General features: G+C 43.9%; 1 protein-coding gene and 1 non-coding gene across 2 annotated transcripts; one reads left to right on the top strand and one right to left on the bottom strand.

The window, feature by feature from the left end:
• The first annotated feature begins 1,092 nt into the window (after positions 1-1,092).
• Positions 1,093-13,941, top strand: STC1 (stanniocalcin 1). The gene is made up of 4 exons (XM_055300670.1): positions 1,093-1,453; positions 3,435-3,577; positions 4,275-4,486; positions 10,743-13,941. The coding sequence occupies exons 1-4, from the start codon at positions 1,336-1,338 to the stop codon at positions 11,011-11,013; spliced, it is 744 nt and encodes a 247-aa protein (XP_055156645.1). The 5' UTR covers positions 1,093-1,335; the 3' UTR covers positions 11,014-13,941.
• Positions 13,942-26,706: 12,765 nt separating this feature from the next.
• On the bottom strand, positions 26,707-26,810 carry LOC129494007 (U6 spliceosomal RNA). Its single transcript, XR_008661269.1, has one exon. It is a non-coding gene; the product is annotated as a U6 spliceosomal RNA (small nuclear RNA).
• Between the last annotated feature and the right edge of the window lie 1,009 nt (positions 26,811-27,819).

The following is a 27,819-nucleotide window of genomic DNA, read 5'->3' as shown; positions in this document are numbered from 1 at the left end:
ACACATTCTGGTCTTTTCCTACCCCTTCTTTCCAGTCCTGCCTGCCCCCATACCCCTTCCCCACCCTCAAGAAATAAATGGGTTTACCTAGCAGGTTTAGTCTTGCTTTGGCCAGCTTATTGTTTCAATGTGATTATGAAGTCCCCGAGCTTGAAAACACGGTGTGTTAACTTTCAGGCATTTACGATGTCTCCCTGTTGAGTGTAGAGTGTGGAGGTGTGCATGTGTGTACCTATAGTAACTAATGCTCCTGGAGTTGGCAATCCCGCTGATGACTAAAAAAGATGGACTTGAGGTTAATTTTTGTTACTGGAGAATCATAGTTTTAGAGATGAAACTAATGCTAGACTCCAACGTGGGCATTTCACAGATTTGAAAACAGAGGCAGAACAAGGTAAAAGGACTTGACCACAGTCATGTCAGTAGAGGAATTGGAGCCACAGCTCAGAGCTATCCTATCCCAGTCCATCAGGGCCCTTCCACTCATATATGTCCCTCCTCCGGGGGGTCATATATGTGAATGAGAACTCCGGATGCCCAGAGTGCCGCAGACCTGTGGATATGTATGTGCCAACAAGATGGGGAGACAGCCCGGTGCGCGTAGCTTACAACATAGACAGTGTGCTGGTAAAATCAGACCAAAATTGCTATAAAGAGGCTAAATTAGAATCCAAAGAGACCACACAGCCCCATCCTGCTGATGCTGCTCATCCCTCCCCCCACCAGTTCATTCTTTTTTTAAAAAAAGGATGGATTAGCAAAAGCACCTTGTTGAGATTTTCATCTGATTTTCCCTTAGTTCAATCACTACACAGTCATTCCTTAATTCCGTGAAAATAGCTTTTCACACATCCATGCACACACTGTCACACACACACATGTAAAACATTGGCAGCAGGTACTTTTAATTTGCTGGAAAATATTTCTAAGAAGTCAAACAGCTCCAGCCCAATGAGCGTGCCCTCCGATTGGCTAGCCAGACCAGTTGAGGGACCTGATTGGTCCCTGATCCTAAGGACCGATAAGAACGGCTATAAAATCCCTGGGTGCAGCTCTTGGGTCCCCAGTTTGTAAAAGCCAGAGGTGCAAGAAGCAGCCACTGCAGCAGCAGCAGCAGCAGCAGCAGCAGCAGCAGCAGCAAGCAGCAGCAAGCAGAAGCAGCAGCAGCATCAGCAGCGCAAAAAAAAAAAAAAAAAAAAAAAAAAAAATCCTCATCAAATCCTCACCTAGGCTTTCAGTGTATCCAGATCCACATCTTCACTCAAGCCGGGAGAGGGAAAGAGGAAAGGGGGGGAGGAAAAAAAACCCAACAACTTAGCGGAAACTTCTCAGAGAATGCTCCAAAACTCAGCAGTGCTTCTGGTGCTGGTGATCAGTGCTTCTGCAACCCATGAGGCGGAGCAGAATGATTCTGTGAGCCCCAGGAAATCCCGGGTGGCAGCTCAGAACTCAGGTAAGCGGCAAACCCAGGACCGGTTTCTCCCCCAAAGAGCTGTCCTCATTTGCCTCTCGCTTTTGCAACTGTGTCTGTGACGGCTGATCTTGATAATAAATGTGCTTCATGCCTGATGGCAATAAACTGCCAGTGTAATCCAATAGCCTTAGGAAGTGGAGCTCCTTTGTTTAATAAATTGCATGCAACTAACGAAGAAGCTGGGCGCTCTGCTGAGGGTATTTCATTGCATAAGCCTAGCCTGATTGCCTGAAATCTGGCACGTACCCTCTTGGGGGAGGGGGGGGAAGGGGGCGGGGGAAAGGCTTGAATGTTGGCATGCTTCAAAGTGCTCTCTATACTTTCTAGAAGCTGAAGCTGATCTTAAGGTGAGACGTGATTTGTCTGATGCTGCCCCCTTCCTTCACCCTTAGGACCCCATAACTGGGCTTCCCTGCCCCTTCAGGCAACACACAGAAAGCTCCCTCTGCAGACAGATTTACAGAACCATAGCCCTCCAGTCTGACAAATCCTGGGCAGATGCAGAGAAAACCCTGCACATCCCACCCCTGACACTGCTCCTTCTCTTCCTCCCAGCTTTCTCGCATTCATTCAGCTGCCGGTGCTGCCCAGGGCCAGAGGGACCCTCAAAAAAAAAAAAAAAGAGTATTTGTGAAACGTAGCAGCAGTTCCTTCAAGAGGAAGGTCTCACTCTGGTTCTGACTCCCAGAGCAGTTAATTGTGTATTATCTTGGCCTCTAGAGGAAAGGAGTCCTTAGGAAGCCGGTACTAACACCTCTGCCTTCTGACTCCACTTGTCCGGCCTGCTGCTCTAGCATTACTGCCCCCACTCCCCCAACTGTCAGCAAAGATGGGATCGCAGGTGTCCAAATGCTGCAGACAACGCTCCCCTCCAAAGAGCACAGGTCCCTGCCCAGAGGAGGGCTTTGCTTCACTTCCTTTTGTACTTAGTTGCTATAGAAATGCAGTGATTCACAATTCGAGCTTGCCTAAAACAATAGCAACCCTAATGCATATTAAAACTGCTTAAAGCAAAGTTATAATTTGAACCCGTGGAAATATATAATTAGGGAAATGACTTGTAACATCCCAGAGGCTGCGGGTGGTGGGAGGGGGAGGGGAAGCCTAACCGAACCATGCTTTTGATCTCAGAGGAGAATCCTATGGTATGAAGGCTGCAGATCATTTCTTGCCGAGCTGCTTGCCAGAACACCCCCCTTCTGTAGGAGAGAAATTACTTTTATGGGAGATCTTATCCAGAATGTAGAAAGCCTCATGCAAGTTCTTTGCGGTTTTTCTTCCAGTCTTGCACAAGGGGTGCCTTGCCTTGTTATTCCACACCTGTGTTTCTCTTTTAAAAAAGCAATGGCTTTTAATATGAGAGAGATTATGCATCCTATGGTGGGGGTTGGGATGAAACAGGAATGGACCATATCCCTTTCTGCCGGTATGAAGGTAAGTTAAAAGCCCTAGATCGGAAGGGTCTCCAGATGAACTCCTGGCAAATTCTTTGCCACCTAGGCTAAAATTCCATTCTTATTACTCTGGAGTGCATTTTCAGGAAGCCAAATGGACTCCCTGGCCCTTCCACTTCCTAAACTTGACCACCAGCCCTTGCCTCCTGCCTTCCCATGCTTTTGGGGCTCTAGGTGATGCCCTTGGATCCTGCAGAGCTGCTTGGAGCGCTGTGCATTCCGCAGCCTCTGGTCTTAACTTCTCCAGCCACCAGACTTGTATGTAATGGGTGAGACCAAGAGGGAAAACTCACGCCCTCTCTCTCCTTTCATGGGCTCTCGCTCTCATAAGCAAAAGGATCTGCCTGCCCGACTCTTTCTGCTCCTACCCCCTCTGGATGGGGCCATCCACGGCCCCCTGACGGACGCCTAAGTTCTTCCGACCCCATGTCCTTGAATTTGCCACCTTGACCCCTCTGAATCACCCTCATCATCTGACCCAGATTGGGTGGATTTGTCTCTTTTAGCTGAAGTGGTTCGCTGCCTCAACAGTGCTCTGCAGGTTGGCTGCGGGGCTTTTGCATGCCTGGAGAACTCCACCTGTGACACAGATGGGATGTACGACATCTGTAAATCCTTCTTGTACAGCGCTGCTAAATTTGACACTCAGGTAATCAGACCTTGACCCATGCCTCCCATTGGATGCCTGTCTTTAACGGTGTGTTAGACTATTGTTCTTGGGAGCCAGGCTTGTGAGGAAGCTGCGCTGCTTCGCAGCCTCCTCAGTCTACACGCTCAGCTCCAGCGTGTGCATGCACACACATGCACACACACACACACACACGGATGCGATTTTGGCCAGAAAGCCGGTTCTATACAAGACACTTCCCACCCACTCTAATGCACGACTGTACCACGCTGGCAGAGGCTGTCTTAAGGGAGGGGTGATGAGCAAAAAAATCTTTGCCTCTTCAAGAGGAAAGAGAAATGTTCTTCTAACAAAGAAGTTCTCCTCAGTATATGACCTAGCACACTGGCTTGTGAGTTATCAAAGTCTCAATCCTAAGAAGACAAAGCCATATTTTGGCTATTTTTAAGCTGCAGGGTGGTGGATTATGGTTCATCTCACCCCCCCCCCCACCCCAGCCAGTCTCACTATTTCTGTGGAGCTGAATTTTGAAGGTAGTCAAAGAGAGTGGGGACATTTTTTATATCCTGGTCACGGTGTACAATTTTCTCATTGTGAGGACCTGCAGATGGCCATGAGACAGTGCCAAGGCAAGCCCCCTTAAGTTCCACATATTGTATGCCCTGTCCTCTCTGGTCAGCTTGAGCTAAAGCTTCTCCTCCTACCCCTTGCCTGGCAGGGAAAAGCATTTGTCAAAGAGAGCTTAAAGTGCATCGCCAATGGGGTCACCTCCAAGGTCTTCCTTGCCATTCGGAGGTGCTCCACTTTCCAGAGGATGATTGCTGAGGTGCAAGAGGAGTGCTACAGCAAGCTGAATGTGTGCAGTGTCGCCAAGCGGAACCCCGAAGCCATCACCGAGGTCGTCCAGCTCCCCAATCACTTCTCCAACAGGTACAGAATGAGTCCGCTTTTTTGCAATGGGGCGGGGGGAGGGGGAGAGGCGGGGCGTTGGCAGAGCCAGACACAGAAGGGGGTTAATTGCCACAGTCATGATCTTATTTTAGCTTGCAGCCTTCCCAGCTTTTGCAGGAAAAATATGTTTGTGATTGGTTGTGACAGTTTAAGCAGCCTGGATTTTTTTTTTCTCACTGTTATAGGAAAAGTCTTTCCATGCAGCTAATAGAAAGCTTCATCTGCAGCATCCCTGGGTGCATTTTCATTGTCAGTTTCCCACCATAAGCATGAAGGGAATTGGAAGTTTATGGAAACAAGCATTTGAGACATCAAATTTGGCTGAAATTATGGCTATGCACTGTAAAATTGGCCATTATTAAAACGCTGGTCAAATGTCATAATGCAGAATTTTAAATCTGCATGTGTTCTGAGCCAGTCCCATGCTCACGCAGGTATTTCGGTAGGTAGCCCAGAGTAAGCCATGTCACTCCACTGGAACTGGGATTTCCTTTGTGAAAAGTGAAATGGCTGGACTAGATGATTCCCATGTTCCCTCCCAGGCTTATATTATTCCTTTCTCTAGTTCAAGATTTCCTGGAATGGTGTTCTGGTGACCGCTCAGTCACATTTTCATCTCAGTATTCTCACATGACCCAAAGCCGCTGAATTAGTCATATCTGAGCCCTGGCCTTCCTGTGCCACTGGCTCACTGTCTTTACCAGCCAGGAGTTAACTAACACCCAGGCTGACATGAAGAGGGCTGACACCCTCATTCAGGCCTACAGGGTTTCTCAGCAAGACCTGGGCTTCCCCATCTGTGATCAAGTTAAGAGAGGTGTCCATGGGGCTGGTGTGGAGGTATGGCAGGGGCAGGGAGGGCAGGACGAGTTCAGCCTGCTGTGATGCCCCACAGCCCAAAACTTGACTCCCAGGCCTGAAGCACTAGGATGCTTTGACTCTGCAGCCAAATCTGCAAATACTGACAAAGATCAGTTCTATTGCATGTTACCCAGACCATCTGAGAGCTAACACAGACTTCCCTGATTAATTTTCTTTTTTTTTTTAATTATTTATGATAGTCACAGAGAGAGAGAGAGAGAGAGAGAGAGAGAGGCAGAGACACAGGCAGAGGGAGAAGCAGGCTCCATGCACCGGGAGCCTGACGTGGGATTCGATCCCGGGTCTCCAGGATCGCGCCCTGGGCCAAAGCCAGGCGCCAAACCGCTGCGCCACCCAGGGATCCCCCTGATTAATTTTCAAGCCAGGTGCTGCCACCCTTCTTCCAACAGTGGCAACAGCCTGCTCCTCCTGGGGCTGACCAGCAGTTTAGTCATGCACGTATATGCAACTTATCAAAAGACAGGAAAAGTAGTTCTTCCTTAGGGAAATGCTAAGACCCCTGACATTAAAACTTTGTAAAATTTCTGATTCACACCTAACTACACATTAAGGCTCTTCAGAACCTCAGGTCAATTTATAAAAATCGGTTGTTCAGTACTCATTGGGTCCTAACTGATTTTCTCAGAACGAGAAAGTCAAATCCACCATTTATCTTAAATGGCCTATCTCTTTAGATTGGCCTCAGTCTTAATATTCTCCTAAGAAGATTCTGGTTACATCTGAAGAGAAAAAAAAAAAAACCAACCTGGCTAATTGATGGAGACTCCCTTCACCATAAGGAAAAAAAAACCACAGAATTCTTACTAGACAGGGGCTAGGGACAAAGTATGCATTTGTGTGTCAGCTGGGGTAGGGGGGAAGGGGTACGTTAGCAATGCCATTATTATAAGTCTAGATCGTTAAGGATCCTATGGCAATTTGTGACTTACAATATGGCATGTAACTAATTTTAAGTCAATATGAACCTCTCTATTTCAACTGAGATCATATCTTCCATTATGAAGGGAGAGGTCTTATAGAGAGGATGATCTAGAATCTGGAGTGGTGATCCTAAGTATCTAAGAAGAGACTAATAATAAGAGTTTTTAATGCAGGCCACTGTTCCTTTCAGCTGGGGTCTCCTTTTGTACCACCTTTAGCAAATGGTCACAAGGAGTCTTGTTTTCTCCCTTCTCCACCATAGAGAAATCACACTCATTAGGAAAGTAGGGAAAAGTGGCCATCCCTTGAAGACCAGAATCTTCCATGCAGCTCTTTCTTCAATTATTTCACTTCAACTGGCTAATATTATTCCTGCTCAAAACTGTAGAGATTTCCGGTTCCCTGCTGGGCCTGACTTGCTCTATTTAAGCTCCTCACTCTCCTGAAACATCCTGCTTTCCCAGCCTCTGCCCCACCACAGATACACACTAAGTTGTGCCAGTTGGCACAGAATTGTGAAGGGAAGTAGTTACAGGTTCATTCCACCTTCCTGTGACTTATCTAGCATGAGATTTGGGCCTGGGAGAATCCAAAAGCCTGTGACTGGACCAAGAGCCAGAACAGGGATGTTTTCCATGACAGAAATCCACTCCGAAGAGAAAGGATAGCTGGATGTCCCCCCTGGCTGAATTTGCAAACTTCTCTCTCAACCATGAGGGAAAGCAGGCAAAATTGATCAGACAAGCTGAGCAATGTGAGGCTTGGGAAGAAATCAGACCAATCCAGATCCAGAGTGGGAAAACTGACGAAGCTTCCAGCTCTCTAGGGCATGGATAGGGAACAGGAAACAGAAGAATAATATTGATCAAGGGAAACAAAGGACTATTTATAAACCCTCACACAGAACGTTCCTAGGCAGTATGTGTGTATTTGGGTAAGCATGGCTGAAACAGTAGCTATGGAGAATATCTGATCTTATTCTTTACCAAGAAAAAAAAAAAAAGTCAGTGATGGAATTTTCAAAGTGGGAAAAAGAAACATGCTTTTAAAGGTCCTTCCAGGCTGGGTGATCAGAACACTTAGCCCATCAAGTCCCTTCACCCTACAAAGGTGAAGAAAGGAATCTTCCTAAATAGTTCTAAGTCATCCTGCAGAGGATGGTCCTGAAGCAGACCTGCACCATCTTTGTTAAATTAAGAAGGAATATAGATATAGATATACAATAGATATAGATGATATAGATATATCAAATCCCAGAAACATAGAATGTCATAGCTGGAGATGGTCACAGAGGTTATCTAGACTAAACGCCTCGTTTTACTGATTTAAAGAACAGAGGCCTGGAGAGGGACATGACCCACTGAAGGTCACCCAGTGAGTGAATGACAGGGTTGAGTCTAGAATGCATGTGGCCTTGAGCCAAACCATCTGATTCCTACTTCAAAAATGGCAGCCGGTAAAACCTATAGGAAATATCCACCATCCAAACAGAATAAAAATAGAAAAAAAATAGAATACCAAGGAGAATTGAATAAATGGGCCCCAGGGCAATCAACAATTACATTTGTGTACATTCTCTTCTCAAAGAGAAGGCACATCTTACCAACGGCTATAGTAACATGAACAGTTGGTACAAGATGGTGCTCGGTAAATATGTGACAATTGGCAAGTCAACTTTCACTGAAGACACAATCTTTTAAATAATCTCACTTGGTGACTTCTAGATAGGAAAGGTCTGTCTCATTAATCCACACAATCCCAGAGATCAGCACCCTTACTGTGTATTACAGCCCTTAATGGAGAGGCATAGGATTAAACTTTCACTCACTCTGGCAAATGATGCTGACATCATGGCAGTCAGACAGGTTGACAGGTTTCCCAGACTTGGAGGAGCTGCTAATGGAGCCGTGGACATCTTCTATTCCAACGAGCCCTCTTAGCCTACCCTTGTTGGGTTTGCAAAGCTCCATGAGAGAAGCTAAGGGTAGATCTGGGGAGAGTCACTAAGGGTAGTCAAGCTGGCAAGGTGATCATTGAGAAACTCCAACAACAGGTGTCATACCCGGGCAAGCAGAGAAAGCAAGAGGAAAGACAGAAACCCTCACAGAGGGAAAGTAAGTGCTTTGACAAAGTGGGGCCCATGGGACACATGTGGCCTTGAAGAGGCAAGGCTAATGACAGGAGCTTAGTTTCCTTACTGGTGTTCACCTTCATCATCCAGGCAAGAGCTTCCAATGTTGAGCTAAGGAAAGACCGTCTTCCACAGTTCATCTAGTGGGGGGTGGAGGGATGGCAATCTCTTGTGGACAGTTCTTTCTAGAAGTGGAAGGGTTAACTTCTAAGTTATAAAGTCCTGGTTGGGGGTCAGGAGGGTGAGAGATCAGAAACCTTATTCTCTAAGATCTAATCACCCTGTGAAGTAGACACAGAGATCAAGGGGACCCATGTCCTCACAGAGCCCAAGAGTAAAGAGGTGCCTGGGGATCTATGTGGGTGGGTAGATATCTGAAGCTGTTGGTACAAAGTCGTTTATTCTCAGTTTTTCCAAAACCCTCTTTCTCCCCATTTCCCCATCCAAGTGAGATCTGCTTTGACTCATGTGCTTTATAATTCCAAAGGGTTGGAAAATGTGTTTCTGTGCCAGAGAATCCCAATTTTAACAACAGCTGGATATAATCCTCCCTCGTGGGAGGGGTAGAGCCAGGACTATGTCCGAGACCCAGACAACAGCACTTCTCTTTCGGCCCCCAGCTTCATTCTGCTCACTCACAGAAGGGTGACCGCTCTGCTTCATTACCCGTGTTCCACTCTGTTTACCGTACATCCTTGAAAGGACCTCTCTGGGGGGTTAAGTTATTCTGGAAGGATGTTTGATCCTGTGCTCTGTGAGGTGAGTTAAAAATAAACAGGTTTCTTTTCATGGAAGATCTTGTGGCCCCAGTGACCCGCAGGCTCCTCTGGGGAAAGAGTCTCTCCACATAAATACTGTAGGTCACTGTCATCGGGAGAGTCTCTTATTAGTGAACACAGAGCTAATGGGTTTTGACAAGTGCCACCTCAAAACGGAAGAAACACATCCCAACTCAAATTGGAAAATGCCCTGAACTGTCTCCCCAGTGAATAGGACAAGTAATTCATATGCTGTCCATATCAGACAGTCTGTTTCTGAGCCATAACACTTAGCTGCAGTGTTTGGTTCCCCCCCCCCCCAAAGAACTTACACCTAAGATGAAGGTGATTTATACCAAACACCAGGTTCTTTGGTAAAACTAACCACACCTTCTTCTAATTTCTCTTCCTGGAATCATGACTTATTAGAGAGAATTATTATTTCTACAACTCCCCATTTAGCCCGTGGCCATAGAATAAATCAACGGATGGACCATGAGCAGGGAGCAGAGCCCTAGGACAGTGGCACATGAGGGTTCCAAAGAATAAGGATGCAAATCTTGCCTTTAGTAAGTTAGCAGTCGAACAGGGAAAACCAAACCGTCGCCAGCCCATGGAATGCTGACCTGTGTGATGCTAACCTAGAATCCTTAAAATGCTCAAAAAAAGGAAGAGGCCAGCAAAAGCTAGAGCAGTGGGAGAAGGCTTTGGAATTGTTGGAACAGAAACCATCAAGGACCACCAGTCCTTCCATTTCAGGATCCCTATTGCCCGGCATCTGGCCTTCTGACTACAGTGTACCTTTGAAGGAACACTGAGAAAGAGATCAGTCAATGGCCATTAGCAAGGCTAGCTGAGTGATTTGAGTAGGAAACCTGCACAATCCACTGGAGGAGGCAGCAGCCTCCTTTAAAAATAGAAATTGAGTCCGAATACATGCTCATGTGCCCATCCACCTGCACACACACCACCCAGCAAAGGGCAGATTGCAAAGACATATCAAAATACCCGCAAATTCACATGAGTGACTGTTCATGAAACGGTCTCAGCAGGCCTGGGCTCACCTCATTACATTTGACTAAGTCCTGTTTCTACCACTAACCCATCATATGACCTTAGACAAGTCGCTTCTGCTCTCCCGCCTTTGTTTCTTCTCTGTAAAATGAGACGAAGGGAAAGAACCAAAGGATGATCTCTGTGATCCCATCCAGCTAGATGATGGGGTGTTTCTAAAACGGTGAGACATTGTGGGCAGCTTGATTGTTCACAAAGTGTGACCTAAGTCTGCCAAGCATTAAACACAAACATGGGAGCTGTTTCATGTCATGTGGCAACTCCAGGAAGCACATGCACTAAACTAAGAAGACAGCGCATGAAAGTTAGAGGTGAAAGCCATCTTCAGCTGATGAACTATCTGGATTTGCATGGTCTGGCCATCTGGATGGGGGGTTGGGCTGTTGGCCTCACCTGGGCTGAAAGGCCAGGTCTCGCCGTGTCCTCTCTGATTGACTATTTGTCCCCTGTGCTCTCTTTCCCAACACAGATACTATAACAGGCTCGTTCGAAGCCTCCTGGAATGTGACGAAGACACAGTCAGCACCATCAGAGACAGCCTGATGGAGAAAATTGGGCCCAACATGGCCAGCCTCTTTCACATCCTGCAGACGGATCACTGTGCCCAAACGCACCCGCGAGCTGACTTCAACAGGAGGCGCACCAGCGAGCCACAGAAGCTGAAAGTCCTCCTCAGGAACCTCCGAGGTGAGGCGGCCTCTCCCTCCCACATCAAACGCACCTCCCACGAGAGTGCATAAGCAGGGAGAGGTATCCACAGCCTCGCCAGATTAGCATCATTTTAAAGGTGTTCGCACACCGACTTTGAGTGTACTGTGCCTGGTTGGATTTTTTTTTTTTTAAGTAGTTCCTATTTTCTATTCCCCTCCCAGAAAATTGCATGAAACGAGGCTTCTGTAATCAATATCCCAACATTCTGCGATGGCAGCGTTCCCCCCAGACAGATTATGTGTGATCCTCCTGCCTCTAGGCGGGAGAAAGTACCCTCTTCTCTCATATTCCTCCACCATGTCTTTTCCCGGGTCCCCTCAAACTCCTCTCAAACACAAAGCATTCGCATAAGGCCCAGTCATTGTCATTGGAAGCTGTGGAACCCTTTTAGGATGGTTGCCCCAGTAGAGTTAGCTGACGAGAAGCATCTTAATTTAAATGCATGTCTTCAATGCTCATAAAAGTGTTAAATGGAATTCGTGTGATGAATCTGTGCTGGCCATGGACGAATATGAATGTCGTGTTTGAATTCTTGATCTCTCACGAGCTAGTGTCTTACGGTCTTGATCCCTCCGGTGTGTAATTCCCTTTCCAACACATTTACCAAATTGCTCAAGCCTGGCTCTTCCACCGGGCTTTGGGCCTGCATCTTCTTGCATCTAATGAAAAACAAAAAGCTAACATCTTTATGTACTGTAACTGCTCAGAGCTTTAAAAGTATCTTTAACAATTGTCTTAAAACCAGAGAATCTTAAGGTCTAACTGTGGAATATAAATAGCTGAAAACTAATGTACTGTACATAAATTCCAGAGGACTCTGCTTAAACAAAGCAGTATATAATAACTTTATTGCATATAGATTTAGTTTTGTAACTTAGCTTTATTTTTCTTTTCCTGGGAATGGAATAACTATGTCACTTCCAGATATCCACATAAATGCTCCTTGTGGCCTTTTTTATAACTAAGGGGGTAGAAGTAGTTTTATTCAACATCGAAACTTAAGATGGGCCTGTATGAGATAGGAAAAACCAACAGGTTTGTCTGAAGGACCCCAGGTAAAATGTTAATCTCCCAGCCCACCTCAACCCAGAGGCTACTCTTGACTTAGCTCTATCCTGAAACGGCTCTGTCACGTCCAACTGGGAATTACAGAAACCAAAAAGAGCATCCCTTTGGGCTTGGACCACTTACAGTGTGCTAAGGCCTACTCTGTCTTAGGAAGTGGCAGTTCTTGACTCGCCACCTTTCATCGGTGCCCAATCGATCCTCTGGCAAACCGATGATGGTGCGGGAGACTTTCCATGAAATCAGTCAGGAACGAGTCAGTCAGCCTTTGGGTCTTCAGTTACGGGGACTTGGGGCTGAGGGGATATAAAGAACCCTGGGCTGTCCAGCCTTAATAGACTCCTCTTACATTTTTGTCCTGTAGCACGCTGCCTGCCAAAGTAGTCCTGGCAGCTGGGCCATCTCCGTAGGATCACAAAAAAAAACAAAAAAAAAAAAAAAACAAAAAAACAAAAAAATGGAAAAAAATGGAAAAAAAAATAGAAAAAAGAAAAAAAATGAAAAAAAAAAAAGAAGGAAAGAGGAAAAACAGAGCTGGTGGTTTGATTATTTCTGCCGTGATGTTTACAAGATGGCAACCACCAAAGCCAAATGAGTAACCTATCTATGAACAACAGTAGTTTCTCAGGGTCACTGTCCTTGAACCCAACAGTCCCTTAAGAGCGTCACTGCCCACCAAAGGTCAATGTCAAGGGAGGAAGAGGGAGGAGGGGTAGAACTGTAGGGGCCGCTCCAAACTCGCTTCAGTAGAAACTATTGGTGCTTGCCTCTCACTAGGTTAAACTCAAGATCTGACCAAACCGAGTGATAGGGATCCTGGTGGGAGGAGGAAGGGCACATCTCCAGGAAAAAAAAAAAAAAAAAATGAAAAGCAATACAACTTTACCATAAAGCCTTTAAAAGCAGTAACGTGCTGCTCAAGGACCAAGAGCAATCACAGCAGACCCAGCAGCAGCAGCAGCAGCAAGCACAGGAGCTGCTGCCTGTCTCCACACAGCCTCTAAGCGTGCTGACATCAGATTGTTAAGAGCATTTTTATACTCAGAACTGTCCCATCCCCAGGTCCCCAAACATATGGACACTGCCTTAGCCTCTTGGAAATCAGGTAGACCATACGCTAAGTTGACTCTCCACACCCCCCCACCCTTCCCTCCCTGGTACCCCACTCCCACCCCCAGGCAAGGCTGACTTCTCCGAACCAGAAAAGCTACTCAAGTTTGTGTGTCGTGTCCATTTCGCAAACCCACGAAGCCAGGACCCCAATGCGACAAGTAGTTCACGAGTATTCCTAGCAAAATTCTCTCTTCAGTCCAGTAGATTCTCTCTCTCTCTTTTTTTTTTTTTTTTTGCTGTGATCTCTTCAAACCGTGGTACCCCACTTTGCTCCCCACAGTAATTCTTCTATATGTATCTGTAATACATATATCTACACATATGGAAAGAAGCAGTTCTCACGATGTTGCTAGTTTTTTGCTTCTCTTTTCCCCATCCCATCCCACTCCCTCCAACTCCCTTTTAAACTTCCAAAGCTTCGTCTTGTGTTTGCTGCACAGAGTGATTCGGGGGCTGACCTAGACCAGTTTGCATGATTCTCCTATTGTGATTTGGTTGCACTTTAGACATTTTTGTGCCATTATATTTGCATTATGTATTTATAATTTAAATGATATTTAGGTTTTTGGCTGAGTACTGGAATAAACAGTGAGCATATCTGGTATATGTCATTATTTATTGTTAAATTACATTTTTAAGCTCCATGTGCATATAAAGGTTATGAAACATATCATGGTAATGACAGATGCAAGTTATTTTATTTGCTTATTTTTATAATTAAAGATGCCATAGCATAATATGAAGCCTTTGGTGAATTCCTTCTAAGATAAAAAATAATAATAATAAAAATAAAGTGTTACATTTTATTGGTTATTTTTCTCCCCAATGTCTTTCATTGTTATTCTTTGAAAACTTCTTGAATGAGACTTTCGGAACATGAAGTTAACGGCTGATTAATTTCTTTAAAGTTAGATTAAGTGCCAATATATGAATGAATGTAGTTTAAATCAACACTTTTCAAATTTCCTTTTAAGACCATTTGGTGGCTCCCGTGACCCTCACAATAAAATCATATTCCAAACTCCTTGACAAACTTCAAGGAAGCTGTGTGATCCAGACATCACTAAGCTCTTTGGCCTCAAGACTCATCTTTCCCTCCAAGCAATGAGCTCCACACTTAAGAAGTGTGGGAGTCCTGTGGAGGCCCAAGCTCTCTCTCCCTTCCAGGCCTTGATTTATTCTATTCTCACTTTCTAGAAGAACTTGTCCTTTACCCTGTGCTCAGACTGGAAGCACCTTTGTTTAACCACCAGTGTGGTCCTGGCACTGCAAAAGCACCCAGAGGCAGGATATCCCCAATACTTGAAACGAATGATTTAGAAGGAGGTCGGGGGGTGGGGGGGGTGGGAGGGGGAACAGAGACAATTAAATCAATGTGACAAGGGAGGCAGATGGCTCTGTGGTGATGAGGATCTTACTCTGGGGTCGGACTTCTGGGATTTGAATTCTGGCTCTGCCACTTATTAACTGCATGATGTCAGATGACTTAATATTGCTATACAGCGTTTTCTTCCTCTGTTAAATGAGGGTAGTGATAACTATCCATAGGGCTGTTAAAAGAAGATAAAATAAGTGCTTACATGTCTAATACACTGTTGCACTAAGTGGCAGCTATTATCCAGGAGAGGGGTGAGAGCAAAAGGAGGAAACTTCCCATCTTGAAAAAATGGGGAGAGGAGTCACAGCAGAATGACACTTACTGTGTCTTTTTTTTTTTTTTTTAAGATTTTCTTTATTTACTCATGAGAGACAGGCAGACATAGGCAGAGGGAGAGGCAGGCTCCCCGCGGGGAGCCTGGTGCAGAACTCGATCCCAGGACCCCAGCATGACCTGAGCCAAAGGCAGATGCTCAACTACTGAGCCATCCAGGTGCCCCCATTTATCTGAGTCTTGAGGGATGGTTATAAATTCAGTCACAGAAAAGCGGGGGGTGGGCTTCTATGGCGTCATTTTTTTCAAGGAGACTTCTTACATGTTTTGCTTTGTTTTTTTAGTTAATGTAGATTTTCTCTACATTATAAATTCAAATGGGGACATTTTTCTCAGTATCATCCATTTCTGCCTCCAAACTGCATTTTCCCAATTTCAGAGGGGCCCAGGACAGCTAACAAATACTTCAAGACTTGTGACTCTAAGGCCAAAAATGTATTGCATTTGCCTTTCTCTGACCAGGCCCAGGATAAAGAATACATTGATCTCATTCTGATACTTCATCCTCAGTCTTCTTCTGTCAACGTTTATTTTTGCAGAGAGGCTGCTTACTTCACTAATGTGTTTAAGAACTAAGACCTGAGATTTCCTTAAACTGAATGCAAATCCTAGTCCCCGACTCTCTGTGCTCTTGCCCCAAGTGTCTGACACCTTCACACCTGGGTGTTTTCAGCTATGAAAGTACCCCTATGAAAGAGGGAAAAGCAATAGGTCCTACCTCTTAGAGGCATGAGCATTATATGACTTCTATATAAAGTACTTAAGGTGTCTAGCACATAGCAAGCTCCCCCACAAACAGTATTTGTTGCTCACTCAACAAATGGAACTGTCACTATTTACATGCACACTGTCACCATCATTTAGATTCTACTCCTGCCCCTGACCTGAGTTGTGAGGTCCCACTTGGGTTTCTTATTCTTTTTCTTTGTCGATCTCTATACTGTTTAATCAAGATTTTATGAATTTGGATGATAAACTATTACAACTTATCCAAAATGGCAGATTACAATATATGAACATCTGCATCCCATCACCAAGCTTAAGGAATAAAATAGCATAGATAAGATACTCTCTTGTGTGTGCCCCCCTGAACCAACACAGTCACATGTTAAGAGCCCCTGCAGTGCCTGGCTGACTCAGTCAGCAGAGCATATGACTCTTGTTCTCAGGGTTGTGAGTTCAAGGCCCATGTTGGGCATAGAGATTACTTTAAAAAATAAAATTTTTAGGGACGCCTGGGTGGCTCAGTGGTTGAGCATCTGCTTCAGCTCAGGGCATGCTACCAGGGTCCCAGGATTGAGTCCCATATCTGGCTCCCTGCGAGGAGGCTGCTTCTCCCTCTATGTCTCTGTGTTTCTCATAAATAAATAAATAAAATCTTTGAAAAAAATAAAGAGTCCATGATTAAAGGGATAGAATTTCTCAAATAATTGAAATATACTTAAAATTTTCTTAAGTTCTATCAGCCTTTCAAAAATGGAGTTTAGGGATCCCTGGGTGGCGCAGCGGTTTGGCGCCTGCCTTTGGCCCAGGGTGCGATCCTGGAGACCCGGGATCGAGTCCCACGTCAGGCTCCCGGTGCATGGAGCCTGCTTCTCCCTCTGCCTGTGTCTCTGCCTCTCTCTCTCTCTCTGTGACTATCACAAATAAATAAATTTTAAAAATGGAGTTTAAAAGGTCATGGGACTGTCTGCGAATCTGTCCAATAAGAGAAAGAACAAATCAGATTGTCCCTCCCAGGGGACCTACATGGATGCAATAAGAGCTATCAGCATAGCTCCAGAATCAGTGTTCTCAGACTTACTGCACATACAAGTCACCTGGGAACCTTATTAAAATGACTCCGTCCTTCTAAGTGATGCCCAAGAGTCTGCACTTCTGACATGCTCCCAGGTGATGTTGATGCTCCACCAAGGATGCTTTGAGTGGCAAGTCCCCAACTGTTTCAATAAAACAGGGTCAGTTCCTCAATTTGAGAAACCACAGAGCCATCACAAGGATGTTGCTGAAGTGCAAGCATGATCATTCCACGTCCCTGCTTTGGTAGCTCCCCATTGCCTAGAGGACAACAAATGAGCATTTTGACTCCAAATTGAAGCCTTTCAAAATCTGGGCCCTTTTTTCAACATGCGCCCTAGATTCTCCTGGTGCTAACTTCTGATTACTTCCCAAGACACCATTACTTTTTCTCCTAATTATCTTCACGTATTACTTCACACATATCATTCCTTCTCATGAATATTCTTCTCCCCAAACTCCTTTTCATTGGCCCAAAGCCCATGTCACCTGGGAAGCCTTCCCCAGCATAGCCACGCTATGTAACAGAATGCTTACAAAGAGAGAGGACTTAGTCATCCTTGGTTCCGGTACTTAACACAAAGCGGGCACGCACTAAGCATTTGTGAGTCAAGGAAGGAAGGAAGGAAGGAAGGAAGGAAGGAAGGAAGGAAGGAAGGAAGGAAGGAAGGAAATCTTTCCATTACCCACCAACTAATCTATGATTTACCCTCAGTAGAATTCTGAGCCTTAGCAGCAATAGCTGGGTATGCTGGGGCATGCAGGGTGTGTTGCCACAGTGAGTAGACAAATTAATTCCAGGTACCATTTGGGTATCTTTAGTCTGCCAGCTTATAACAACACCACATACCTCTATTTCTTTCCAGCACTAGCCCTGATAAAAGTTTACACTTGCTGTTACTCTATCCTGGTAACCTGAGCAACAAAAGACTCATCCACAAACATGTTTAGAGATTTGCTAACTTTGTGCAAGGCATTAAGCTAAAGAGCTAGAATACAGAAGGAATATGACCATCTGCAAGACCAACCACAACATGTTTTCTTAAATCTTTATTTTGTCATAGAGGTATTCCTACAATACCCCTCAGTTCACTAATTCTTCTTCCCTATACTCAAGCTCTGCCCTGAACTGAATTTCCCATGGCCCTTTGATATCTTGAGTGCCAGAGTGAGACATTGGTTTAGCCCACCCCACCACTCTATTGTAAAGTCTGAAAAGCAATACACATTATTCCACTTTTCAAATAACTAACCAAAGCCTAATTACTGAATAACTAATCAGATGAGTAACTTTGTGCTACCTGACATGGTACCTGGAGGCAGCACACAGCAGGCTCTGCTTGCCAATGAAATTCATCCCTGCTCCCCACTCTATAATAAGGGATTTGTGGCTTCCAGTTGAGGACAGAATGCTATTTTCAACTCCAGCACAATTAAATCACATTGCAAGTATACTCTGCTTTAGTAAAACCAGATACAGTATATGTCCCAGAGAGACTGTCAGTGTTTCCAACATTTGGTCAAAAATCTTGGAACCAATTCCAAAGACAGCCTTCTCATCTGCCTTGGGATTTCCTAGAAACACAATCAGTCCAGGCCATGGCTCACTCCCTCCACACTGGCCTGAGCTCCTCTCCTCCACATCCCTATCCATCAGGAACTTCTAGGACTATTTGGAAAGCCTGCACCTTGCTAATCCCTTCATGCCTCATACCTGGTCATCCAAAGTCACCACTCAAGATCTAAGTGCCCCCCTCCACCAAATCTAGCCTCTCTCATCCACATTTTCTTTTTTTTTCCCAAAATGTTTAATAGTATATAATACAGATGAGTTTCAGGTTTAAAAGATAATCAAGTCAACTTTTAAAAATACAAATAACTCTCTCATTGAATGGCGGCACATTTTTTAATGCTTCATGCCCCTCCTCCCAGAATCAACTTCTGACTACTATCCTCCTTCCAAAATTTGCCCTTACCCTCCAGGGTAAATATCTTCACCTTCTCTTTTAATTTCAGTTATTAACTGAAACTCTTTCAGTTTCTCATCTGAGACCCAGTTCCTCAAAAAACATTGTCCACTGCCATCTTCCCAAATAGTTACTCTTCCATCTCTCAAGACTGATGAGTAGGTCCCAAAGGCTACTTTCTCTCAGTGCTGTTCCAGACTGACTCTGCTACTGTTCTATAAAACTTCTGACCAACTGAGGCTTAAGCTGCTATGTTCTGAATGTTTTTGTCTCCCTCAAAATTCGTATGCTGAAATCTTAACTCCTAATGTGGTAGTATTAGGAGGTGGAGCCTTGGAAGAGAACTAGGGTAGAGACCTTGCCAATGGGATTAGCGTCCATACAGAAGAGACCTGAAAGAGTCTGCTCACCCCTTCTACCATGTGAGTATATAGTGAGAAGACAGTCATCCACGCACAGAAGTAGACCCCTCAGCAGACATCAAATCTGCCATCATCGTGATCTTGAACTTTCAGCCTCCAGAACTATGAGAAATAAATTTCTGACATCCTGTCTCTGGTACTCTGTTACAGCAGTCCCAAAGAACTGAGATAGGCTATCTGGCTTCCCTACATGCCTCTTCTCTTTGTCACTGTTACCCAGGTCAAGTATACTTTGAAATGATATTAAAAGGAACGGCCTCTAACTATGGATGATATTGGTAACAGGCTCATGATTGTCCTTTTCACTCTCAAGTCACATCACCAGTCTGGATAAATTCAATATTCATGAGAATGCTTCATCCAGTGCTCAAACTCTGAGTCCTTTCTCAGCTCCACCTCATATCCAAACTCTGAAATCAGGAGGTACACACCAGTATGACTGTGGTTCACTCTGATCGGTCATTGTCATACCAAAATAGATTGAATGTCACCTTTTTCTGACACTAATATAGTTCAGAAACCTTAAGTCAAAAACCTCCCCTTCTGACTGCAGCATCCTTCCCTTATGGCTCTCCTATTCATTTATTTGCACTACATCAGTTCTTTAGCCTTCCTCTGACCTCAGGCCCTTGACCTTTCTACATTCTCCTGATCTTTCAACTCCTATCCTATCCTCACCCTCTCCCCACTCAGCCTTCTGCACATGGTGAGTCACTTCAACCATGCAATTGCTTTGCCCTCAAATAGCTTGTCCCATCAATTTCTGTCACGCTCAACTGGAAAAATCCCAACCCTCAGCTAGAGAAGAAAATCATAAAGCCATGCACAGGCTCGGTGTCACTTAAAATTGATCAGCTTCCAGCTTGACAAGACCATCAATGCTACCTGTGAATCTTCTTATCCATCCCTGCTCAGCTCTGTAACAGTGATGAACACATTCTCCAGTCCCACCCAACCACCTCTCTACTAATGCCCAGCAGCAAATCTTGCCTCCCACTGCACAGACAAAATAGAAACCACCACGTGAGAAGTCCTTCAATTCTCCACCAGAGTCATCCACACCTATCCTTTTATATATTTCCTGCCACAAAAAGTCCACCTAAGGTCTCAATCCCAACCATTCCCCCCTCATGCAAGATCCCTGGCCTTCGGGTCCTCCTCTCCCTCCTCCATCAGCAGCCTCCCCCTTTATGCCTCCCTCCTCTCAGCACTGTCTCTTCTTTCAGCTCTCTCTCTCTCTCTCTGTCTCTCTCTTTCTCTCTCTCTCTCTCTCTCTCAACCACACCATCTTCTTTAAAGAGATGTCTGCATTCATTTCCATTTCCTCACCTCCTATTCACTTTTTAATTCTTTAGAATCTGGCATCCACCTCCACTAAAAGGACTCTAAACTAGGTCAAAATATCTCTCGTTGCTAAATCCAAAAATCCTTATCTTATGTGATTCATCTGCTCCATTTGGCACTGATAAACATTCTGTCCTCCGTTAAAAGGCCCTCCAGGACAATGCTTCTCAGTCTCCACTTCCTCTTCCCACCCCTGAGATGATAGAATTGTGCAGCGTTCTATGCTGGCCCTTCTTTTCTTTTCGGTCTACATATTCTCCTTTGGTACTATATCTACTCACACACCTCAGTTCCATTTCTATGTTAATAACCCCAAAGCAGCATTTCCCTTGAAAATGATCCACATCTCCAATACATATCCAACTGGATACTTCCTCTCTGATATAAAATAGCCACTCAAAACACATCAAAACTGAATTCTCCAAACTTCTTTCATTATGAAAGACTTGCTCTTTATCCATCTTCCATCTCTATCCACCTGAACACTGTCTTCTACTCATGCTCCCTTGCCCTCTTAGCAAATAGATTTCCTCCTAATTGTCCTTCTAATCTGCCTACTACTATCTTGACTTAGGTCTCATTCTCAAAAGCCTCCTAAATTCTCTCTCTGCTTTCAGGAATGCCCTGCCTTTGCCCCCAGATACATTCTTCCTTTGGGGACAGTAGACTCTGCAGAGAGTAAATCTGATTCTGTCACTCTACTGCTTAGAAACCAGCAATGGCAACTCTCAAACATCAGAAAAAGGTGAACATTGCACACACTGAATATTACTCAGCCATTAGAAACGACAAATACCCACCATTTGCTTCAACGTGGATGGAACTGGAGGGTATTATGCTGAGTGAAGTAAGTCAATCGGAGAAGGACAAACAGTGTATGTTCTCACTCATTTGGGGAATATGAATAATAGTGAAGGGGAATATAAGGGAAGGGAGAAGAAATGTGTGGGAGATATCAGAAAGGGAGACAGAACATAAAGACTTCTAACTCTGGGAAATGAACTAGGGGTGGTGAAAGGGGAGGAGGGCGGGGGGTGGGGGTGAATGGGTGACGGGCACGGAGGGGGACACTTGACGGGATGAGCACTGGGTGTTATTCTGTATGTTGGTAAATTGAACACCAATAAAAATTAATTTATTAAAAAAAAAAAACAAAACTACAAAAAAAATAACATAAAATGCTACATAATCTAGTCACTTCTTGCTTTTTAGACTATCTCTTGCCAACCAAGTCAAATCCATCTTACACCTCTCACTGTGAGTTCCAGCCTTGTATGTAGTATGTGAAATTTCATGCATTCACCTTGCTCTCCTTGATCTTTGTTAATATCATTGTATCAACAATACAATTTCACTTTGTTAGTACTGTTCTATCTTATTCTCTCTGTCTCTCTCTCTCTCTCTCTCTCTCTCTCTCTCTCACACACACACACACACACACACACACACACACACACACACTTCCATTTCTAGCTAACTGCTATCCGTCCTCTGGAACTCCGTGAAGTCATTCTTTACTCCAAGAAGCCTTATGTATGACTACCTAAGACAGAGGTAGCTACTCTTTCTGTTGCTTCCAAAGCTTCTTGTGCTTACTTCCTTATTGGAGAATTTAAAATGCCTATGGACTTGTTTTGCTTCCCTCATTAGCTATATGTTATTTGAGAACTAGGTCAGAATCTTTTTTTGAAAATTATATGCCCACTGTCTAGCACGGTATCTGGCATTAACAGGTACTTTTGTTGAACTTAATTGAATAAGAATGTGGCATAGTTAAATTAATTAAAAAGTGATCATTCTCTTTCCAGATTTTGTTCCTTACAAAAGCAAGACACATGTGAGACACACAAATCGCTCTTAGCATCTATAGTCATAAATACTCCAATAGGAAAAGCGGCAAAAGAAATGAAAGCAAATTCAAAAAGAATAGATACTATGAGCCTTTAAAGATGAAAAAGATCTGTACCTTTGCACCTATATTTTGTTAATAATTTCTAATGTTGATTAGTGTTTGAAAAAAATAAAACTCTCAAACACTACTGACAGGAATATAAAACAGTGCCTTTTAGGGGATATTTTTTAAATATCTGTACAGTGTCTTAAAGTTTATGCCTTTAAACTAGAAATTCCACAGACAGAAATGTAGTATAAGAAAATGTAGTACAAGAAAATATACATATGTGACACTTTACTATGGAGATATTAATCACAAAAACTTTTCTGTTACCAAATAAAAATAATCTCTATATGCAATAAGACATTGAGTAAGGGAATTGTAATGAAATAATATTTAGTCATTAAAAGGGATAAAAAGCATATTTACAGTCATAGGAAAAGGTTCAAAATATATAAGTGATAAGGGAAGCCTGGGTGGCTCAGCTGTTGAACCTCTGCCATCAGCTCGGGACATGCTCCCGAAGTCCTGAGATCGAGTCCCACATTGGGCTCCCCGCATGGAACCTGTTTCTCTCTCTACCTATATCTCTGACTCTCTCTTTCTGTGTCTTTCATGAATAAATAAATAAAATCTTTAAAGAAAAAAATATATATGTGTGTGTGTGATAAAAAAAAAGCCTCAGCAAAATATATGTACATTGTGATCTCATTTTTGTATGTGTATATGAACCCATATACACATATGCATATATGTGGCTAGAAGTTACATAATAAAATATTGATAGTAATTGTTATTGTTTAAAGAGTTGCTTGCCATTTTGGCTTTGGCTTTTGTAGTGTGGGTTTTGTGTGTGTGTGGTTTTTTTTGGCACTTCTACATGTGCTATTTTTATAACAAGACAAAAATAAAACTTTAAAGAATCAAAATTGAAAAATAGGCCTTAAACAAATCAATCACTTCTTGCTGTAAAATGAAACTGTTTTGACCTTAAAGTAGCCAAAATATTAATACCATGGTCTTGCCATCTGTATCTATATAAATGTCCCCTTTAAAATAGTAAACTTTTGTCATACTTGACTGACAGCTGTTCACATATACATCCAACGATTTTGATATTGAAGAGATACGTGTCTGTTCCAAGAAAACTGCTGAATCACACAATGCAAGGTCAAGGCAATTCGTATATCATGCAACATCATCACCCAGCTCATAATAAGTGCCAGTCTCTGGATTCATCATGGTCCAGGACTGATGAGCCCCTTCACTCCTACAAAATAATAACAGCTCAAAAATTTGTCCAGTGTTTTTAATGAATAAAAAAAAAACACTTCCTACCAGGTTACAAATTTGTTGTTCCCTTCCATATGTTCATGAAGCCATGGGGAGGACAAATACTTTGAGCTGTTTTCCCAAGTGGAAAAATAAATTCACACCCAATCTTTGCCCCCTCATCACTCAAGAGAGTGAGGCTGTGTGACCAAGATGACCATTCGTAGGGGAGAGCTTCTACATAAGCTCGGGAACCAAAGCAAAACCAACTGTCTCGCTTTTGAGCAAATCCATTCCTCAGTCCTCATTATTCTATTGAATAACAAAGTATCTTAATATTCTAATGAACTAAAATCCCTGGCAGGGAAGTAGCAGACCTGGAAGTCAAGTTACAGGACTCATAGTCACTCGGTGACAAATTTGGTGACAAGAAACAAAGAATGGAGGTCTCCAATCCCCAAATCGGAGCAGATGCTTTGACAAATGACTTACGAGGTTCATGAAGAAGGACACTGGGAATCTGCATATCTCATGAAATCTGGGCTAGAAGGTCACCACACCCAAAAAGACCACTCCTACTCTAACTACCGCCACCTCACCCATCTTTCAAGAATATTTCATCCCTAATAAGAAGAAATAAAATGGTCAGCCTGGGGCTCAGTGCAAAGAAAGAGAATTAGCTACTGTGCCTCGCTGTAGAGCTTCTGGCAGCTGCAGTAAAGCCCACATTCCCAGTCCTGCTTCACTTCGCCTTTCCTGCGAGAGCCCAGCATTGCCAGCACACGCTCCTGGCCTCAGGCTCGGGCTGTGGCGTTAGCGTGTAATCCTCAGTCCAACTTCTCCCGAACCCTATGACCCTCCTTGGCAAGTCCTCCTGGGTTCCAAAGAAAGCCAATCCTCGCCATCTCCACCGTCTAGTTCCTTCTCTAGCTTTCTGCCCCCTTCTTTGTTCTCCTGCAGATCAACACGTTACATAACTTAACGGGGTTCTGAATCTTGTCTGGACAATGGCACACTCCGTATACTCAGATAGTAGAAATGATTTCCCTGTAAAATAAATTCATGGGACCATTTAACAGAGTAGCTGCAGGGGCCTGGCTGAGAGCTGGTGTCTCCCGCTGCCAAAACCTAGTTTCCCTTTATCTTTCCTTTTGTTCCACTTTCTTTTCATTTAAGGTTAATGTGGCTGGGCTTTTCAAAACAGGTGACTCTAGCTATGTTAATAAAGCAAGGTGTGATAGCATCTTCCATGACTTCAGATGTCAAACACTAAGGAGAAGAGGGGAAGTACTTTTAAATGACCACATCCTCCTAATAACATTCCAAGGGAGAGACCGCTTATCTTGATTTTAATTTTTTAGTCTCCTTTCATCTCTTCCTCCAAAAGTATGGCTGAGAGAAAGATCACCCATGAAGCATTTATCGGAAAGACATTAGCATTTGTGGGAGCCAGCTGGAGCATGGGGCAGATCGAGGGCAGGGACTGGAGGGGGAGAAGTGACAATGGTACCTGATGAGAATACACTTTCTACTCTGTAAGGCCAGGCATCATTTTTAAACACAGACTTGAACAAATTCAAATATTAAAGTTATTCGAACAAAGCCTGGCCTGAAATTCACCTCTGAATTTCCTCTGAAGAAAGAGCTAATCAAGCAAAATGTTTAGGACAGACAAACTTAGAGAGAGAATGTTTAACTTATTTAGAAAATTAAATTGTTTTCAGTCCCCAAAGAAGCTCTGATTTACAACAATCATTCTTACCTAGTGTTTAAACTTGTGGCTTTAAGTCTCTGTTGACCAACATGACAACATCACCCTTGTGAAAGCCAGACTTCAGAAATTTCAGCATTGGTCAGTGTGGCCCAGAGTGAATGATCCATGAACCACCTGTATCAGAAGCACCTGGTATCCTAGGCAGGTCTAGGCCCCATTCCCCCTTAGTTTACATTACCCCAACCCCTTTTCTGACCTTCCGAATCAGAATCTCCTCAAGGTTTTAGTCTGGATTCTAGAAGCCCTTCCAGAAAGGCATTTCTGGCAGCAGGGATGGGTATAATTGGTCAGGCAGGATTTGACCTATAAATGGCCTCTATGCAAGGAATCAGCTAAAGATAGAATTGAAGAATCCTGGACATCCAGTACTTGAGACCCAACTATTGATACCTACACATTGACCAACAGCACTTGCACTTACTAAAGAGAAACTATGGAACCCAATGAGGCTTTTAGATCAAATGTAAGGGAAGAAGTTAGGAATCAAAGACCAGAAACAATGACTGCATCTTGTTAGTAGAGGTTCAAGTCTCAAGACGGAAATCCTGAAACAATGATCAAAACCCAGTGGCAAAGCAGGTGATCAATAAATATGAAAGAGCTGTAGTTAGCAGCAAGATGGATATGGTGGTGTGCTACAGTGTTCTGAGGAGGGGGCATGCCCAAGGCAACTTGGTCCTTAAACTGGGACAAGACGCATCTGCACAAGCACACAAGCACATCTGATTAAAAAGAACAAATGAATCTAATTAAGAGCCCAAACTACTCCCAACACCAAGTCTTCCTGAACTCAGTGTACTACAGGAGTTTCCATAACAATGCTTTGTGTTAAATGTACAATGCCACCTATGGCTACAATTCATCATCACAGGGAAAGAGGACAGGGACACAGGCGCTTGGGAGGGGAAGGAGCTGACATCACATTATATCCCCAGGCCAAGTTTTAACAAGGGCAAGGTAACTCATCATTAGCCCCGTGTGCAAGTTCCAGCAATCCAAACACTCAAGCCCGGGCCCAGGGGAACAGGCACATCTGTAGAGGAAGTACTCTCATTGCTCAGTGTTGAGCAATTGGCCAAGCAAGAGGTTACAGCAGAAGCCGGAGCTCTTCCCTCTCTGTGGCTTTCTCCAGCCTTCTCAGTAAACCAGCATTGCAGGCAGCATGAAGTGACATAAAACCCACATGCTCTGAGAACCTACGGGGGGCATCACACTAGCGTATCACTTAATAGACCCAATAACACCAGGAAATAAGTCTTGTTATCCCCATTTTACAGATAAGAAAGCCAAGATACAGAAAAGATAAGGAATCTGCTCAAGAACCTTTCTGACAACTTTTCTTTATTTTTTCTTTTGCCTTTGAAAAAATATGGAACACTTCACGAGTTTGCATGTCATCCTTGTGCAGAGGCCATGCTAATCTCTGTATCATTCCAATTTTAGTATATGTGCTGCCAAAGTGAGTGCTCTGACAATTTTTCATGCTCAAAACACTTGTCATAAAAAAAAACACTTGTCATACATTTTTTCAGAAGCTGCTTCCTTTATTGTAAAAAGCAAATTACATGGCGATCTCATTGCTTTTATGATAAAGAAGGCCTTTAGAAGTTAGATGCACATATGCGTATATAAACATGCACCACCATAGCCTCCATCTTGTATTTAGTTTGTGGAAAGCAAAAAGAATTTCCTGTGGATTTTTTTAAGTGCCCCTCTCTTGTTTGACCCAAACTCTGCAAGAAAACCACTGTGATTAAAACATGCATAAAGCCTCCGTAAGTACCAGAACCCACTCATACTTTGAATTGAGTACTGTCCAACACCAAACAATGCTTTTTCCTATGACACCATGCCACACTGCTGCACTCCTGGTTCCTCCCCAACTCTCTCCACTCATTGGGATGTTACCCAAACTTCAAGACTCAGTTCAAATTCCTACCTTCTACAGAAGAACCTTGTGTGAGCCATCAGTCTGTGCTACCCCTTTCTTCTCACTTTAGGGCAGGAAGGGACAGACTAAGCAGTCAGCACCAAGACAGGTGTTTAAGGGCAAATTCAGAGATGGTGCAAGGGTAGGCTGCAAGCAAACTAGAAAAGGGGAATCAAAACATAGTGAAAGCAGCCAAAATAAAATAGGACTGATTGGTCCCAAGTCTAACTAGCAGGCAAGCCAACAAAAGTCATAAAGCTTTGCAGAAAATATTGAGGAGGAAAAGTCCATGAGTCAACCTCAGGGTTTGAGATGGTCTAACAGGGAGACCAAGTATAGGAGCAGGTGGTAGCCTGGTCATTCCAGAGTCAATCCCAAAGCTTCCTTGAAGGCCAGACATCTTTTGCCACAGTGCGGGGGGTGGGGATGGGGTCAGATGTGTCCACCTTAAAAGCAAGGCAATGGAAACCCAGACTCTGACACCATGATTTCAACCAACACCCTCACCCATAGGTAGAAAGGTTCTCTGCCTAACAACATGATTTT

Source organism: Nyctereutes procyonoides, unplaced genomic scaffold (assembly GCF_905146905.1).
Source record: "Nyctereutes procyonoides isolate TBG_1078 unplaced genomic scaffold, NYPRO_anot_genome, whole genome shotgun sequence".
NCBI classification, from domain to species: Eukaryota; Metazoa; Chordata; class Mammalia; order Carnivora; family Canidae; genus Nyctereutes; species Nyctereutes procyonoides.
Note: the sequence above shows the minus strand (reverse complement) of the source record. Positions and strands in the feature narration are given on the sequence as shown.

Coding starts and splice junctions, on each gene's coding strand:
- STC1 (XM_055300670.1), top strand. CDS start 1,336: ATGCTCCAAAACTCAGCAGTGCTTCTGGTGCTGGTGATCAGTGCTTCT. Junction 1,454..3,434: donor GGTGGCAGCTCAGAACTCAG/GTAAGCGGCAAA, acceptor TGTCTCTTTTAG/CTGAAGTGGTTCGCTGCCTC. Junction 3,578..4,274: donor CTGCTAAATTTGACACTCAG/GTAATCAGACCT, acceptor CTTGCCTGGCAG/GGAAAAGCATTTGTCAAAGA.